The sequence below is a fragment of the Anabrus simplex genome, chromosome 3 (assembly GCF_040414725.1).
Source record: "Anabrus simplex isolate iqAnaSimp1 chromosome 3, ASM4041472v1, whole genome shotgun sequence".
In the NCBI taxonomy this organism is placed as follows: Eukaryota; Metazoa; Arthropoda; class Insecta; order Orthoptera; family Tettigoniidae; genus Anabrus; species Anabrus simplex.
Window position 1 is genome coordinate 479,328,386 of NC_090267.1, and position 18,742 is coordinate 479,347,127.

Consider the following 18,742-nt stretch of genomic DNA (forward strand, 5'->3'; position numbering starts at 1 on the left):
TGTTCTTGTTACAATATTTTCTAGACAATTGTAGATCATGAACTAAAATATATTTTCATAATTGAGTTGCAAGATGTTGGGTGTAGTGGCTGTGTTCCTTTCCCCTACATGCAGGTTTCGGATGCATTAATTATTTCGATAAATGTTTTACATAAGTACGTACTGTAGATCTCCTGCCTTACTGTATTGTTTTCAACACATCGAATTCGACAGCGGATACTGCTGAGTACTTTTGGAATTCCTATTAGGTCCCGGCGAGCACTGGTGTCCACTTCCAGAGGGCCACAGAGCAAAATAAAGAAGTGGCTCTCATTGTGTTAAGGTTCCTATTTTATATTTTTGCTTTATCAGTATATATTATTTTGATAAATGAAACTGATATCTTTGCTGGCTAGATGTAGTATTTAAAGAACACTATGCATTCTCGTATGGGTTAGAGTTAATTTGTTGATTTCATTGACCTGTCTATGCCTCATCCTTGGATTTGACAATATGAAAGTGACCGAGGATTGCGCGATGCTAGTAATACCAGTGCAGTCAGTCCATGTTATGAATAGTGTGGTTGGTATGTGCATGCATTTCAGTGGTATTGGCAGACTGTAATTCAATAACAACTTCTGGCTCGGTGAGGAAAGCAACAGGAAACTTCCTCACTCGTCATTTACCTATTATGCCTCTTGAGTGAAGCCTAGGCTATTTAAGAGAACAGTTGGCGAAGCTGTGTAGGATCAAACAGCATTCGGGCTGAATACCTACCATTCATACAAATGAAGTTTACATCAGTTATAATACATAAAATATCACTCTCTAACATTTACACAACCTTTAATCCACCTAGAATGAAAATATATTTTCCATTAGAAAAAATCATAGTCATCCGCGTGTGTGTTGCGTAAAGTAAATTGGAGATGGTGAAGGAATCGGCCTTGAGAAACGAAACACACTTAGTATTCTACTCGCATGTGCCCGCGGCTTTGCCCGCGTTTAGTAATTCAACCGTTAGATGTTTATAAACTCTTCATTTAAAAGCACATTAAAGCATTATATTTATTAACTCACATTTTTTTGACGTAAACTGCATGAAATACATTATATTATTTTTATATTGTTACTTTCAATGCTTAAGATACCGGGTTGATTGATGGTACAGATAATATTAAAACCATGTTAAAGACCATGTTAAATAATACAAAATATATTATTTCCTTAGAGCTTCGGAATAAACTATAATAATGTACTTCCATTTGGAGGTAAGATGAATACTGTATTGTGTTTGCCTTTCGAACTCCTGAACAATCCACGTACAGTTGACAATGGCAAAAGCACCGTTTTCGAAGATGGAGTCCTACAACTTTAAGCGATTGTCCTATGTCAAAATTTCAGATCACTGTGTGTCGTAGATTGACTGGGCTTCGCATACATACACACAAACACTTCCGTATATTACGGGCTGATGGCTCCTCGTGTCGCGGGCCGAAAATAGCTTCCTTCTCAATGGATAGAAAAATTACAGTCCGAAGAATACTACTTCACCCGCGGCATGCTCAGTCATAATGGTGGCTTCATTAATATTCGTCATCAGTTTCAGAGCCTTGTTCATTGCAGAGGGAAGGATTAATATTCCTGTGAAGGATAATTGGGGCCACAATCGTCCACCGCAAGATGTTCGAGGGTACTCCAGGTGACTCCAAATTGTTCAAAATCTCTGTCGTGTAGTTGACAGCCTCATCTGTATGACATGTCGTGTAGATAGACTTTTCAATTTATAGGAAACCGGATAATTCTTGTGAGTGTTGCTTGTTGATGACGTTGACAGCTTCATGTCTTGCTCTCAGACACAGCCATTCGTCTTAGGTGAAAACCTATGCCCACCTATGACAAACATTTTAGATCTTTGTTTGCCGTGGATTTGGCTGGGCATCGCACACATGAACACAGACAGACAGACAGACAGACAGACAGACAGACAGACAGACAGACAGACAGACAGACAGACAGACAGACAGACAGACAGACAGACAGACAGACACTTCCTTTTATAATTATAGATTACGTTTAAAATAGAAAACTAGCTTTGCTTTTAAATCCTCCTGGTTCACAAGATGAGGAAAGCAAGCCACAATAGCTAATGTCTTAATATACAATGGAGTGCTAGTAGGACTACGGTTTATAACGTAAATAGATATTTTTGCCGTAAATGTATTCTGTTTTAAAGTAATTTTTACCACTTATCTTATGTGTAATACATGTATGCAAATTTTAGATATTTTTCTACATTATGGGTTTAGCTCATATTAAAAAGGAGAATAAATAGAATTACATATTTATCAGTTTTAATGTAATATCTATTAATAAATGGGGCAGAATGAAAACTGTTAATTAATAATTGATAAATTCGCTTTCGTTAAATAAAACGCTTTAACAGTATACCATAGTTCACTATATATTAACATAAATGCATATAAACGCACATATTCTGACTGGTTGTATTACACTCTGTATATGTGTACAAATTTTGAGCATTTTCAATATCTATAATTTCCCGGCCTGGTAATAAGGATGAAGGGGAAAATATCGTCGTTGCTGGAACAAAAACCTCCTATGTGGTAATATTTTTGAGATATACTGACCCTCAGCACATACATTATAAAGAGCTAGAATTCCTTGACCGTATTCACATAATATTGCACCTTAGATGACAAAACCATACCAGCTAAAGTTATAACCTGAAATATTTCACATAGGAGGTTTTGTCCCGGCAGCGACGGTATATTGCCTAATATCTGCTCATAACAAAGACGGACGTAATGAACATCTTAAGAAAGATTTATTTGTCGGTCAATGACACTTTAAGTCTCTTATTTTGTAAATCAAAAAGAAGATGAAGGCACATATTGTGGTATTGGAACCATTTACGATAACGCTAATGATTTGTATCTTGAGAAACGTTTGTTTGGCCTGAAGGACACCGTGCACTCCATGGGTTTAGGTGAATAACAAGAACAAGAATGAAAACAATAAGAAGGATAGGAAGAAGAATAAGGTGAGAAGAAAGATGTGTGTCTTGGGAAACACTTGACATGGAGGACACTGTTAACATCCTAAGTTTTGGTAAACATGGAGAAGGTAGTCCACCTCTGCGGTGTAGTGATTAGTGTGATTAGCTGCTACCTCCGGTGTCCCGAGTTCGATTTTAAGCTCTACCATAGAATTTTAAAAGTGGTACGGGAACGTAATGGGGTCCATTAAGCCTCGAGAGGACAACTGAGTAGATAGGGGTTCGATTAACATCTCAGCCATCTTCGATGTAGTTTTCCCTGGTTTCCAACTTCACCTCCAGGCAAGTGCCTTGATAGTACCTAACGTAAGGTCACGGTTGTTTCCTACCCTCTTTCTTGCCTACCACTTCCAATCTCCCCGTCCCCCCCGCAAATTTCCTGTTCAGTATAGCAGATTATGCCGCCTGGGTGGTTGTATCCCCGACCCAAAATCTCACGCTCCAGGACACTGCCCTTGAGGCGGTGGAGATGGGAACCCTCCCTGAGTCCGAGGGAAAAGTCAAGATTTGGGGGATAAAAGGATTATGAAAGAAAGAAAGAAAGAAAGAAAGAAATAAAGAAAGAAAGAAAGAAATAAATAAAGAAAGAAAGAAAGAAAGAAACGGAAGAAGATAAGAACCGATCTACTTGTTTTGTGTCGTGGAGTTGTTAAGTTCCATTCGGTGGGTGGTGATTTCGAACCACATTATTGACAGCCCTGAAGAATGATTTCTTTCGTTTCCGATTTTCACACAGTGCACATGCTGCGGCTGTACCATAATTAAGGCCAAGGTCACTTCCTTCCCAGTCAAAACCTTGCCTATGTCAGTCCGAAGTAAAATTGCTTGCAAAAGCAGGTTAGAAATTAGATACTTACCTCGTGGTATTGGAACCTTCCCTGATGACCGGTAGGATGTGTGTCTTGAGCAGCAGCTGTGTGGTGCTGAAGGATTCTGTCAGAGTCTCCAGAGGTGGGGTGGATGCGTCTCCTACTAGGGCGATGGGCGGTAAGGTGGCGATGCTCGAGTCCAGTGGTAGACTGTGGTCCTTCTCGTAGTGTGGAGCTAGAGTACTGGCCAGGATGTTCTCTGTCAGAGGCTCCGTCACACTTGAGCTAGCTATAGCAGGAGTCTCTGTTGATTCCAAATTCTTCTCAAATGTGGATGTCACGGTGATGTAGCGGGTATTCTTTACAGTTCCCACCTGAAAATAAAATCAATTAGACCAGGATATAATGGCAGAAAATCTAAACATGCGAAGGGAGTTCAATATATAATATATAATGCAACACATTCTTCTAAAGAAGGGTGGTTTTATTGAGGATTATTCCCAAATTCTTTTGCTACAACACTATTCTTCAACATAATCTCCGTTCAATGCTACGGCCTTATGCCACCGTATTGGGAGAGCCTGTATGCCTGCATGGTACTACTTGACTGGTCGATGTCGGAGCCAACGTCGTGCTGTATCGATAACTTCCTCACAATCACGTAGTGCAAGACGCGTAGTATATTTTTCACTGGGCCAAACAGATGGAAATTAAGCGATATCTGGACTGCAGAGTGGATGAAAAAGGACAGTCCACTGAAACTGTGTGAACCACTCTCGGGTTGGCAGACTTGTATGAGATCTTGCGTTGTCGTGGAGAAGGCTCTTCGTGCTTTTGTACACTGCCCTGTCTGTATCCGTAGACATTCTTCAAAAGCCTATGAATATTGTTGATGCCCTGGTTTTCCGCCAAAAGGAGCTCAATAAATGCTCTCTGTTTGATACGCACCTCCGTTACAGACGCCAGTTTGAAGGCTAGTTATATCTATGCCACCTATCAGAAATTATTAAAACTCTACGAGACGACGCGGGAATAATCAAAGATATCCCAAAAAAATTGCATTCTTAAACCGAAATTGGCCATGAAATAAGATGTGTTGCATTTTATATTAAACGCCCCTTGTATTATATGATATGTAGGAAAACAGATGACATTGTAATTATTGTTCATCTGACGTCTACATTTTTCTACAAACGAAGAATTTGTGTATCTATATCTGCAGAATCAAAATCAAGTTTGTTTGTTCGCTATAATAACAAATAAATCCGAAACTAAAACAATGGAGTGTAATCGAGTGGAGTTAGGTGGTGCAGAAAACATTAGATTCGGAAACGAATTCTTAAATAAAGTATATGAATATTATTACTTGGGTAGTAGAATAATAAACTATAGAGGACATAAAATGCAGACTAGCACAAGCAAGGAAGGTATTTCTTAGGAGAAGAAATTGGCTCATTTTGAATATTGATACAGGAATTACAAAGAAGGGTTTGAAGACTTTCGCTTGGAGCGTTGCATTATATGGAAGTGAAACATAGACGATGAAGAGCTCAGAAACAAAGTAGAATCTTTTGAAATGTGGTGTTACAGAACAATGCCGAAAGTTAGGCAGGTACTGAATCGAATTGGTGGGAAGAGAATGATTTTGACCAAGAGAATGGATAGAATGATAGGACACATCTTAAGGCCTCTAGAAATTTTTCATTAGTTTTTACAGGAAGTTTAGTTGGTAGGAAGAGTAGAGAGAGACCAAGGTATGAATACGGCATGCAGATTAGTGTAGGTGTAAGATGTAGTAGTTAAGTAGAAATGAAGAGGTTAGCACAGGCTAGGATATCATGGAGTGTTAAAAATTAATACAAGCAGAACAAAGCTTATGAAATGACTGCCTAGTACTGGTGAATTTGGGAATACATTTACAAATAACAGGGTAATGTTTAGCGTGCACATTGTGGAAAGATGTACAACTGAGATGATACAAACAATTAGGAACTCCCACTAGGAAGAGATTTGTGCCTGTTTTATAGACCGGTTGTCTGATATGTATTCAGTAAGATATAGATCTATATCACACCTACAAACTTAAAGGGACTAAAGGCAGTTAGCTGCATACTCAAAACGAGCCTTTGTCTTTTGAGAACAGCATTGACCTTGTCACGAATGACTTCTTTATCAGGGAGCTAGCATAGATCAACGGCCTAGAAAAAAACAGCACCATATTGATTCTCATATAATTGAAAGAAAGCAACGTGTATTGATCTGGATTTCTACCTCGCATCCACCCTTAATTCAAATCGACTTTGCAGTGCGGCACGTGTTCACCAGTACTGCGACTGACGGCTTCCATTACAGGATAAGTGGCCAAAGAGAATTCCATCAGGCATTGCATTCTCTGATTGACAGCGATTTCAACAGTACCACATATTAGTCTACCTAGCAAGGATTATTTCACAGGCGTAGTATGCAGGTAGTAGGAAATGGAAGTAACCCTTATATGTACGTAGTGCGTTTAATAAATTCTTAGGCCCCGTTTCTTCAACGAATGTAAAGTGTTAACACTGCTGTTAAGAAAACTTCACACACAATTTAACAAAATGGTCGTCTCATCAAGAATTGTTAACGCTAACAAATTGTAAATTATTATTATTATTATTATTATTATTATTATTATTATTATTATTATTATTATTATTATTATTTCGATCCTGGCTTAAACCGTGTGAATCTGGAAGTGATAAAATACGTCAGCCTCGTGTCTGTAGATTTACTGACACGTCCTTTGGGGCGAAATTTCTACACACACAGTTAGTGAGACGTAATAAACAATAACGCTAATGTTATTATAGTTATAATTATTATTATTAATTCATTTTATTCCTTTCGACCCTTGGGTTCTCTGACATGCTCAGCACGTCTTCGTTCTTCCCAATACCTGTTTATTCTTTCACTCCCCCCCGGCTCTGCCACGTAATTTGAAAAGTGATACAAGGACTGGAACAGTGCTCACTAATCGTCTGGAGGTCAACTGACTATAGGGGTTTTGATCCCCACCACCCCCACCCCAGCCATCCTCGAAGTGGCTTTTCGTGGTTTCCCACTTCTTCTCAACTTCTTCAAATGCCATATTGACGAAGGTAGTAGAAGAAATAGAAAATAGGTTAGTTAAGGTAATAACAATTGTTACTTGACATACTTTGTTAAGTGAAATTTAACACAGAGTTTAAGAAACCGGGCGTTAATTTAAAAATTATCTTAACAGTGTGTAATTTGCGTGAATGGTTTATGACCTTTCTTCATTTTAGTGCAGAGATGATTTAAACATCGTATGATGAGAAAGGAACGGTGTAACAGGCAGACACCTCGAAACTTCTTAGGAAAAAAAAGCGTCAGACTAATAATAATAATGGCGTATGGCCTCCGAAGAGGCCGAGTGCAGGTCTTTCGAGTTGACACCGTATAGGCGACCTGCGCGTCTATGAGAATGGGGCCCTACTTATGATGAATTCTAATGCTGAAAACGACACACACACTCAGCCCCCGAGCCATTGGAATTAACCATTGAAGGTTAAAATCACCGACCCTGCCGAGAATCGAACCCGGGTTCCTCTGAAACTAAGGCCAGTACGCTGACCATTCAGCTAACGAGTCGCACGACGTCAGACTGATATACGTAAACCCGGACCTAGGCTCAATGGCTGAATGGTCGGCGTAGTTCCACAGAGTTCGCCTTCGTAGAAGTGGACATTTCTTCAAAGTTCTCTTGTTTTAAATAGAATTAATGTATTGTGCAGGCAGAATGTTTCTAAGCATAATCACTTCAACCATTGGATCCACAGTAATGTTTATGAATATCCTCTTATCTGCGTGAATGTATAAAATATTAAATATTTATTTACAGGCAAAGTTTTGTGCGGGTGTGTATATACTTCAGGAGGAAACCATACTGTATAATCGTTTTTGCGACTCGAAATACCGTTATCTGACAATGTTAAGGGGAGAAATACTGACCCGCAGCACATGCATCAATTAGAACGAAAATTCGTTGATGTATATCACGCAATTCCGAACCTCAGATGAGAGAACAAATCAGGTCAGAGTTTTAAGGTGCAATATTATCACATAGAGGTTTCTTCTACGCAAAGCGAGGTAATGTCGCCTAGTAGGAAGTGTACATAAATTTAAAATTGCTCACATGTGAAGCGGGTACGTCCCTCTTCGAAATGAGAACAGCCGTTGGAGAACTCAAAAGAATGGATTACCCCAAGGAAGTGTTCTAGCACCATTGCTCTATAACATCTACCCTAATGACCAACCAATTAGTACTAAAGTGATATGGTATTTAATCGGTGTGTATGTTAATTTTAATTTAATTGTAATGTCTTTATATAACGTCCATTTTGAAAAGCTGACGGGATCCATATACTTCGGGAGCTCGTCTCGTTGGGAATTAACTAGCTAAATTCTAATAAAAGGTATGAAACGGGTTCCAACCCACTGTATTAGAAACAGAAAGCCAACGAATAGCTTACTGTGTTCGGTGAATACCGCCTAACAAACGGACATCTCTTAAAGAGGACGGTAAAAATTCATACTAATATTACTAATGAATATTTTTCTTCTCCTTTCTGGATTTTTTCTCTATTTATTAGGTTGTCACTTAATTCGCATTGGGTCAAGTTTTGTGGCTGGATGGCCTTCTTGACACCAACTCGGTGTGGTGGTGTGTATTCACTCTTGCGTGTTTCTGTGGTTGTTAGTAGTGTGGAGTATTGTATGCAGATGAAGAGATATGTACTGAGACAGTTTCATCGAGGTTATGAGCAAATTTCTTTTCTTTCTTCTTTGTTTTACCGTTCTTGTACGATATCAGTTCCTCCGCTTGTATTTCAACCATTAACATTAATGTGAATCATACGTGAGCACATAAACTGCAACTAGTGGCAAGACATAGCCACGAAGTGTATATTTTAGGATGTCTCTCTGCGGTCGCATAACACGTGCCGAGACGTAGAGAAACATCATTGCCCTTATTTGCAGTTTCAAATCATAAAAATGTCATCGGTTGGCATTTCGTTCGGTGAAGCTTTCACAGGCCAAGGTTAGTGCTACAATTGAAGGTAGGTGGGTCTGCTATAATGGGAAGGACGTGATACGGTGGGAATGTAGTCAGCTGCTTAGAGATGACCTTCTGTTAGGGAGTAACGACTTCCCAAGGGAGGGCTGCTTGCCGCTTTAACGAGCACGGGTGTCTATATCGTTAAATCATGTCCCATCGTATACGTGAAGTAGACGGTAAAAATTTATAGGATGAACCTTGAGTCCAATAACAAACTTATTGGGAACATGCACGACACTCAGTGACAAAGTATGATAACAGGGCAATTTTTCTGATGACACAAGGTGTCGATATTTTTTAAAAATATGATGTAATGGCGATATTTCCACACTTAAAAAAGTACGGAAAATGACGCTGTACTGCACAGCAATTCTTAATATGTTTACCTTCCAGGGTTGGCTTTTCCCTCGGACTCAGCGAGGGATCCCACCCCTGACTCCTCTGTGGCAGTGTCCTGGAGCGTGAGACATTGGGTCGGGGGATACAACTGGGGAGGAGGATCAGTACCTCGCCCAGGTTGCCTCACCTGCTATGCTCAACAGTGGCCATGTGGGGGGAATGGGAGGATCGGAAGGGTCAGACAACGAAGAGGGATGGAAGAGGCCGTAGCCTTAAGATAGGTATCATCCAGGTATTTTCCTGGAGGAGAAGAGGGAAACCACGGAGAACTACTTCGAGGATGGCTGAGGAGGGAATCGAACCCCCTCTACTCCAGAGGTCAGAGGTCGAGTGGACCCCTTTCCAGCCCACGTACCACTCTCCAAATTTCGTGGCAGAGCCGAGAATCGAATCCGGGCCTCCGGGAGTGGCAGCTAATCACACTAAGCATTACACCACAGAGGCGGATAGAAGGCAAATTCATCTGCTAAATTTCAATCGTGCTGCATAGTTGGGCACAACATTGTGGAGAAAATATCTGCACCCCTATCAACATTAAATTTTAGACCTTCTGTGTGTTGGGTGGTAGAATATATGCACGGTATATCCTGTCTGTCGGAAAGTGGACCCCAGGCGATTTCAACTTTACAGTGTGGCTTGGCGACCACGGGGCCATAGCTGAGTCTGACATTGCTTCCAGTTACATGTGTCCCAGATTCCTTACTTTCTTATCTGAACCCCTTTGGTCAACTTACTTTCTCTTCCGAAACCGAAGGTATTATTTTACTAGGCCTAGGAAGTACGTCATGCCATTCCCTCCTATTCCTTCTGTTTTTTCAATACAGTAATAGTTTGGCAGTTCTGACCATTTCCATTTTTTGTCTCATTGGTGTAATTATCACCATAACATCACACAAGATTTAGGAGTGCTTAATGGAAAATTATTCGTGTAACTTGTTAAAATATTCCACAGTTCTAGCCCTTCAAGCAAACAAAAGCGAAGCCACCTCCGTACTTGCCATGAAGGCCCTTGGAGTAATGGAAGGTAAAGGCTTCCACCATTGTTAACCTCGGCACGTGATGGAGTAGAGTGGTTAGCTCTACGCCCGGCTGCCTTTGCCCCCAGGAATTAACCTGGTATTAATTTTCTGTGTAGGCTGAGTGAATCTCAGAGCCATATGCACCTCCGGAAGTGGATATATCGTTTCTTAAATTTCACGACTTCCTGGAGGGGATTCGAACCCACGTCCTTCCGGGCGAACCGAGCACGCCTTTACCGCCTCGGGCAGACAGCCCCTCAAGCAAGCAACATAATACTGGAAAGATCCTAGGTATATGAGCAACAGATTTTAGGTAAATAAAATCAAATATAGTATGAGAATATATTCTGAACTTTTCCTAAAATTTACGATCTATTCCCTTATCATCGTTATCCGGTAGATTAGATTAGCAGTTTACGTTTTCTACCACTAAGAGCGTTAACGTGTGGAAATGAATTCTTTCGCTAAAACACCACTATGAGTGCAAATGAGAGTCAATGCAGAGTTTCCCTTAAGCCCTTAAAACTACATCCGGTGTGAACATTTAAGAAAAAGTCAAACAACGCCTGAGGTATTGAACAAAGTAACACATTAGAGAATGAATTATGTAAATAAGTTAATTTGGAAAGGATCTGAATTAAAAAGAAAACGAGTAAAGAAACAAGCAAAGTTAGAATGGTTTCCCGGAACTGATTTTAGGCCGGAAGTGATTTTCGGAATGTTTAGTTTAATAGAGCGATCCAAGAATCAGAACCTGAAACCTTTCCGCGCCCTTTACTCGTTCAGCTTTCATCGAAATTGAGGGAACTGCTTAGTCTCACCTTTTTCTTAGTATGGGGACCCCTACTTTGTGTGCTAAGAAATGTGTCCAACATTAAAACATTCACCAATATTTGTGAGAGACGGTGATGATCACTTCATAAATGTTTCTCATTTGATGTCCAATTCTTAGTGTGTCAGTAATTTTGATTTTCGAAAAAACACATTCGACAAAGCGCCTTATTTCTTGGCCGTACTTTATTCTCACAAGATTACATTAAGACATTTTAGTGTGTCTATGCATTGACCTTACTTCTAAGAAGCTGTATTTCCAACGCCGTGCTAAGATAAGGAAATAACAAGCCAGAAGACATTCAAGAAGCATGACGCAAACGAGAAACAAGGACACACCGCTACCTTTGCATGCTTAACTACATATTGCATCCGGTTTGAAAACAATTGCCACGGACTTAAAGATCAAAGAAGAAGAACCAATCACATGCATGTCCCTTGGAGAAACACCAATTACAGACAACATTCCCTCCCGAAGAGCTAAACTCGTGAGCATAAACACTCCCAGTCCTTTAAGCAGCTCTTCAAATAAGCTGTGCGTGTTTTCAGCAAGGTTATTTCTTGGATAAGTACTTCTATGGAACTTTGTTCTTATTGGCAGTTAGCAATCGTTAGTGGCAATAATGCGTCTCACCCACAACGCCTCTTCCCGCACTGTCATTATATGCAGTAACAACTTCAATTGAATTTTCTCTCTCATCACTTCAGTTGTATCGACTTTAATTTGCTCGATAACCATGCTCTGTATTCAAGCTTCTCACTCAGCCTACACCAAAAATGAGTACCAGGTTGGCAAAGGCGGCCGGGCGTAGAGCTAACCACTATACCCCATCACGTGCCGAGGTTAACAATGGTGGAAGCATTTACCTTCCACTCCTCCAAGGGCCTTCATGGCCTGCACGGAGGTGACTTTGCTTTTGCTTTTGTATTCAAGCTTCATAGAAGACCAGAATACACAGCTTACTTTTTTCTAATACTAATATTGAATCTGCCTGCTGTCATTTCTCGACGGATACAGTACTTTTGCATCCATCTCTTGGCACAGGACAGAGTAAAGTGTAGCTTCCACCGAAGTCTCAGTCAACATCATGGCTGTGACAATATGGAAGCTGGTGGGGTATGGGTACTGCTGAGTAATGACATTCAGTGCACGACTAGTGCTTCTAAGTGTTATGAAAGGTGCTGCTCACAGGGTCAGTCATGCTGGAATAGTACTTTCTGACCCAGTGAGGAAAGCAATGGCAAACTACCTCACTCCTCATCTTGCCTAGTACGCCTCATTTTGGTGCTGCTGTTGGTTTTTGGGGTTTCCTTATAACCCCACAACCTGTGGTGGTGCTATTTGAGGATCCAACCATCCTCTGGGCTGTTGACCTAACAGAGAGACAATATTGAATATAATGGCGCGTGGCCTAAGGAGAAGCTTATTAAAGTTACAGCTTTAGATATTTTGGTATCTGTTACAGGAAAATATCAAATTGACATACAGGTTGTCTAAATGACGTCAGCTGATGATATATTATCATTAAGTTAGTTACAATTGGCTTTAAGACGCACAAATACAGATAGATTATATTATGATGTCGATGGGACAGGGAAGCAACAGTGGCCTTAATTAAGGTATATCCCCACCGATTGCTGGTGTGAAAATGGGAAACTATGGAACACCATAATTAGGGTTACCGACAGTGGGGTTCGAACCCACTGTCTCCCAAATGCAAGGTGTTAGCTAGGCGCCCCTAACCGTCTCGCTCGGTAATAATATTATTATTAATACTTATGTATTGAACAATTTTAGTTGTGTTTCCTGAGAAATATAATATGTGTGCCAATTCTTAGAGAATTATAATCAACGAAAAACTTAAAATCTACGTTTCTCGCCTCGATATAATTATCGGTTAGATGACAGTTTGCCTAGGTCTACAATTGATGATTAGGTATTGATTTCAAGTATTCACACAATGGGCATGTGAATATACAGCTGCTTATACATTTTGAAGTTCAAAGCTTCAACATTAGATACTTCAATTTCGTAAGTCCAACACAGTACTTTCTTTTTTTTTCTTTTTTGCCAAAAATAATTCTTGTCGCTGGAAGTCACTTGAAAATCTGCGTCACGACATTAGCGATACGAAAGGTGTGACGTGATGCTACCAACAAATCGTACTAGGTAGTGATGTATGCCCAAAACGGAGAGACATATAGATGCCTGTCTTATCAATAAGGGCTCATCTCATCATAGTCTAGAGAACAGATTATTTAATTCGAGATAGTTTCAGAGGACTCCCTATCGATACACTATATCCTACACTAGTCGACTCGAAATTCCGTACAAATGTCTCTCGGAAGCGAATAAATTAAACTTTATCAATTTGAGTTTCATTCCAGTGGAAAATTTGACACCAATTTTTAAACAACCTTTCAACTTCTCCCTTGAAAGCAGTTAAAATAATGACTACATTACTGAGGTCAGAAAAACAACATAGCTGTGACGGAAATTATATTTTGCCGTTTGGTGTGGTATGTGTATCTTTATCAATTTTGCCTTTTCTTATCGTAGGAATCAAAATCTCATCGAAATTCTGTATTTGTAGTACCTACTACGAAAGGAAACGATATGTTGATGACATTTTAGAGCAAAAATGCTTCTCATGTGATATATCAAATATGCAGGAATGAAATTACTCCTCTGTTAACTTATCGCCATTGAAATAATATTACTCAAATTTGTCGTGATTTAATGAATGCAGATATTTAGTATTAACAAAAACATTCTGTGTTCTAAGGTGCTTAAGACTACTTATTACATAAGAAATTGATCTCGTAATTTCCTGGAAAAAATTGACTTTTTCATCCAGGAGAAGTCTTCAAGGTTCAAGTGATTGTCTACGGTGCACTCCATTTGCCTTCAATTTTAAAAACTGCTGTTAAATAATTGTTGTACTTCGCTGCTTGGTTACACACAATTTCACTTCCATTATTTTCCTCTAGGGTTGCACATGTTATAAGTTCGAGCAACAAAACAAATTCATAAGTTAACTGATGGACAACAGTTGATACGCTCAGCAAATAAAAATGTTCCGACTTCTCACTTCACTGTTACACTGGTCCTACTCTCAATCAGGGTGACATTTATTTAATCATTTTATAGTTGTAAACGGGTCTGTCGTTTGTTTGCTTTCTGTCTAGTCTACGCGAATTCAGCTAAAAACTTCCCACCCAACGTTGCTAGTTCCGAAATGAAGTTCGAAGCATTATACCATGACAACGGGAAACACTCAGTAGGGATGAATAGTTTTAAATCCAATCTCTACAAATTTTTATGGGAGGGTATATCTTGGAAATGCACGAAATTACCCTGTATGGTATACTCCGCATTTCATTTTTAAAATATGTGAATTTCAATCATGTTAAGTCACGATTACGATAAGAAATTGTATACTGCAATTAATCGACGTAAGGTGACTCAGTTACGAGAAAGGCAAAGAATTGCCCTATGAAAGACCTTCAGAATGAATGTATAGTGAATTAAAACATGATGTGTAGAAATTCGAAGAACACGTGAAGTTATTCTTCTTTTATCGATGTTGGCCATCTCAGCAATACGTAAAATAACCCACTGCTTCATTTTGGTTTGTTCCCTGCTTCCTTTCATCATTATTTCACTGTGTTTATTCCTCCTCCCACGTGGCGGTCCCAGGTGGCGGATAGGGGGGTCCTAACCGGCTTGCCGGCGGACTTGAGGGAAATAAAATACCTCTCGCGGACCAAACACACTACCCCCTGCGGGTGGGAGACGCACACGTAGAATACACCCGCGGTATCCCCTGCCTGTCGTAAGAGGCGACTACAAGGGGCGACTCTTGATTCGTACCATCATGCGGGAAACACCATGGGTGGCATGTACTTGCGAGTAGTATCACTAAATTGGTACAAAATATGTTTGTGATTAGTTGCAGTAAAAAGCCTGGCCTGGTGGATTCCAGTACCCGTGCGTTGTACCCATGTGAGCAACACCGCGGGTCTGGGCGTAGCCTGTGAGTTGTACCGCTATATGAGCGGCACCGTGAGTCAGCGTTGCCCACTATGTGAGGAACACCACGGGAATACCGGCGTCCGTGACTAGTACACCTAGGTGAGGAACCTTACGGGTTTGCGTTGGCTATGAGTGGCACCACTGTGTGAGAAACACCATAGGTCTGCGTTCCCTGTACGAATTGCAATACTTGTGAGTAGTACCATCTTGTGTGGATCACCGTGAGTCTTCGCTACTTTTGATCAGTACCCCAAAATGACAAATACCATGGTTCTATTTAACTCGCGACATGTACCATTCTGTGGGGCCTTAGACGTGACTTTAGCACCCATTCCGACATCAAGCATCATTGTGCTTTATAAATGGTCCCTTGGTCCGTAATACTCTCATTAACTACCTCCTTTTTGAGTCTGATCCACTATTTTTTTTTGTTTTTTTTTTTGTAGGGTTCATGTACATCCATTCATTCTTCATGATTTTTTTCTTTTATTTTGGTCAGTGGATGAATTTGAATTTTCTGTTATTTCATTTCGTATCATCAACATATTCCTCCTCTTCTGTCCATATGTTACCCACTTTCTTCTTTTCTTTGTCCTGGAGAACCTCGAAATTTTGTATCAATTTCCTAAAATGTGTTCTGACCTATATTACATCTGATATGATATACATCTTTGCCATATCTCTCTTTATACTTTACATCAACTGATTGTCATTCTTACCTTTGTAAACATCATTAAACATTTTTTTTGTGAGCCTGGAGTTATCAATCCATATTATGTGACCAAAAATTTTACTCTCCTCTTCCTGATGGTATCAGACATTCGTTCAGTTTCCTCATTTTTGCAGCTCTGCAGTCGTACTGAGTCTGAACGCCTTAGATTTTTCTTACAATTCTCTTTTCCTTTTTTCTCTAGCTCCTTCTGTTTCTATCCGGAACCGTGGTGTAGGGGTAGCGTGTCTGCCTCTTGCCGGGAGATCCCGGGTTCGATTCCAGACCAGGTCAGGGATTCTTCTCTCGTTCTGAGGGCTGGTTCGAGGTCCACTCAGCCTACGTGATTAGAATTGAGGAGCTATCTAACGGTGAGATGGCGGCCCCTATCTCAAAAGCCCAGACCACACGACCCCTCGTAATCTGCAGGCCTTCGGGATGAGCAGCGGTCGCTGGGTAGGCCAAGGTCCTTTCAAGGGCTTACGTGCCGTGGGGTTTGGTTTTCTTCCTTCTGTTTCTCCTATTTACATGGAGAACATACACCCTATACCACAGTGACATTATTTAATAACCGTGCATTAGTGCCTGAATTCATTTTTGATGGGCATACCTTTCTTATTTTAGGTATCCAAGGACAACTGGTAAGGTTGGTACATTAAATAAAAAAATTCTAGAAGAAGCGAGGTCATCAAGCAAACAGAATTTACCTAGTATTAGAATGTGTTTCTGAAGTCTAGTTAGTATGCCCTGACAATTAATTTTCTTCATACTTAGGTTTTATACGTTTATCAGCATAGTTTGCTATTTGCTTTACGTCGCACCGACACAGATAGGTCTTATGGCAACGATGGGATAGGAAAGGCCTAGGAACAGGAAGGAAGTGGCCGTGGCCGTTATTAAGGTACAGCCCGACCATTTGCCTGGTGTGAAAATGGGAAACTGCGGAAAACCATCTTCAGAGCTGCCGACAGTGGGGTTCGAACCCACTACCTCCCGATTACTGGATACTAGCTGCACTTAAGCGACTGCAGCTATCGAGCTCGGTTTTAACAGCATAAGATTAGAAGTCGACTGGGTTTAAAGCTTAAACTGATGGGCGTCAAGTGGGATTATTTGTTTACCACGGCAGTCAACTGTGTTGCACTAAATTGTCTCAGTACTCTAAGAACTTTGAATTTAACATTCACAGATAGAAGCCTAAATACATTATAGTGAATACTTATTGCACTTCCACAGTAACAACAAACATTCTAGTAAACGAAGCAACTCTAGAACTTGCCTTAGCTTCCTCTAACGAGAAGAATCTAAATCAATTAGATGGATAAAACATTTTAGAATATAACAAACTTGATTCCTTGTTGATCACAATCACGATCGTTCTAGAGATAATCATCTCCATCTGCTAATGCCCATGAATTGCAATGGGGCGAATTACACGTCATCAAAGTAGAAGCAATAAATTACCTTCAATTTGGGTAATAACTATCTACTGGCAGTTCCCACTATGCCAGTAACATCCGTGACTTCCTTTCATTTCATTCCTTTTCTTTTGATCACTAAAGACGGAGAGAGGGAAAGAGATAAAATCTTTTGATGCATAGTACTTCAGCTCAATACATACCGCTATTGAATCTCGAGCCAATGTTGATAATAATTGATTCTGACTTACTGTATTGTTCACAATTGGGTACACGAGCATCGTTTTCTTACTAAATTTACGCTAGTCAAATGCTAGTTTAAGGGAGTTACATACAAGGTATACTTATGAATGCCGTGGCTCAGGCGGAAGCGTGCCTGTCTCTAACTGCTGGAATCCGTGGTTCAAATCCCGGTCACGCCATGTGGGATTCTTACTGGACAAAGCAGAGGCGGACAGGATTTTCTGCTGGCACTCGTGTTTTCTCTGTCACCTTTCATTCCAGCAACACTGTCCAATGCCACTTAATGTCATCTGTAATTCGTTTATCATTGCCCCAGAGGAGTGTTTCGGCAGCCGGCGCGGTTTCTGTTCTCGCCGCTGGATCGGGACTTCATCATTCCATTCCTGACCCTATCGAATAAGTGGAAATAGACTGTGTATTTTCGTTTTCATATACATAAGGAGCTGTAGTGGGGTAAAGATGACAATTCCTTTTCCTCTTTTGTTACCGAATCGTGCCCTTTCAGTTGTCCTTGAATTTGGTATACAAGGCATATATCTTTCTTACCAGAAAATTCCCATAATAAACAATTTAAAAGTAAGCGGTGTGGGCGTGGCAATATTTATATCGTGGAATATCGCACCGTAAAAGCCATGTACAAGGTCGGCAAAAAAGGAGTTAGGGCTTCAGAGAAACCATGAAAGGAAGTGGAATAAAAGGCAAGAAGAAAGAGAAGAAAACTAAATATGAGGCTGGAAGAAACCTACCCCGTATTCGGGAGATAGTGGGTTCGAACTCCACTGTCGGCAACCCAGAAGATGGTTTTCCGTGGTTTCCCATTTTCACACCAGGCAAATGCTCTGGCTGTACCTTAATTAAGGCCACGGCCGCTTCCTTCCCAGTCCTAGCCCTTTCCTCTCCTTCCGTCGCCGTAAGACTTATCTGTGTCGGTGCGACGTAAAGCCAATAGCAAAAAAAAAAAAAAAAAAGAAAAAGGAACCTACCAGTAGCATCCAGATGACCCAAGTTATAGTGCTGGAATGCACTAAAACTTTGACTGAATTTTCCCGTTTCATCATCTTGAAAGACTATTGTACCTTTTCATGAAAACTAATTGCATGAATT

The 18,742-nt window shown here is 40.4% G+C and overlaps 1 protein-coding gene across 1 annotated transcript in view; it reads right to left on the reverse strand.

Annotated features, from left to right (window-relative positions):
- LOC136866872 (uncharacterized) overlaps positions 1 to 18,742 on the reverse strand; it is a 167,663-nt gene that overhangs the window by 15,733 nt on the left and 133,188 nt on the right. Inside the window, exon 6 of the mRNA XM_068226878.1 lies at positions 3,916 to 4,241. Within this exon, the coding sequence (XP_068082979.1) occupies positions 3,916 to 4,241 (326 nt within the window). The remainder of the gene's footprint in view (positions 1 to 3,915; positions 4,242 to 18,742) is intronic.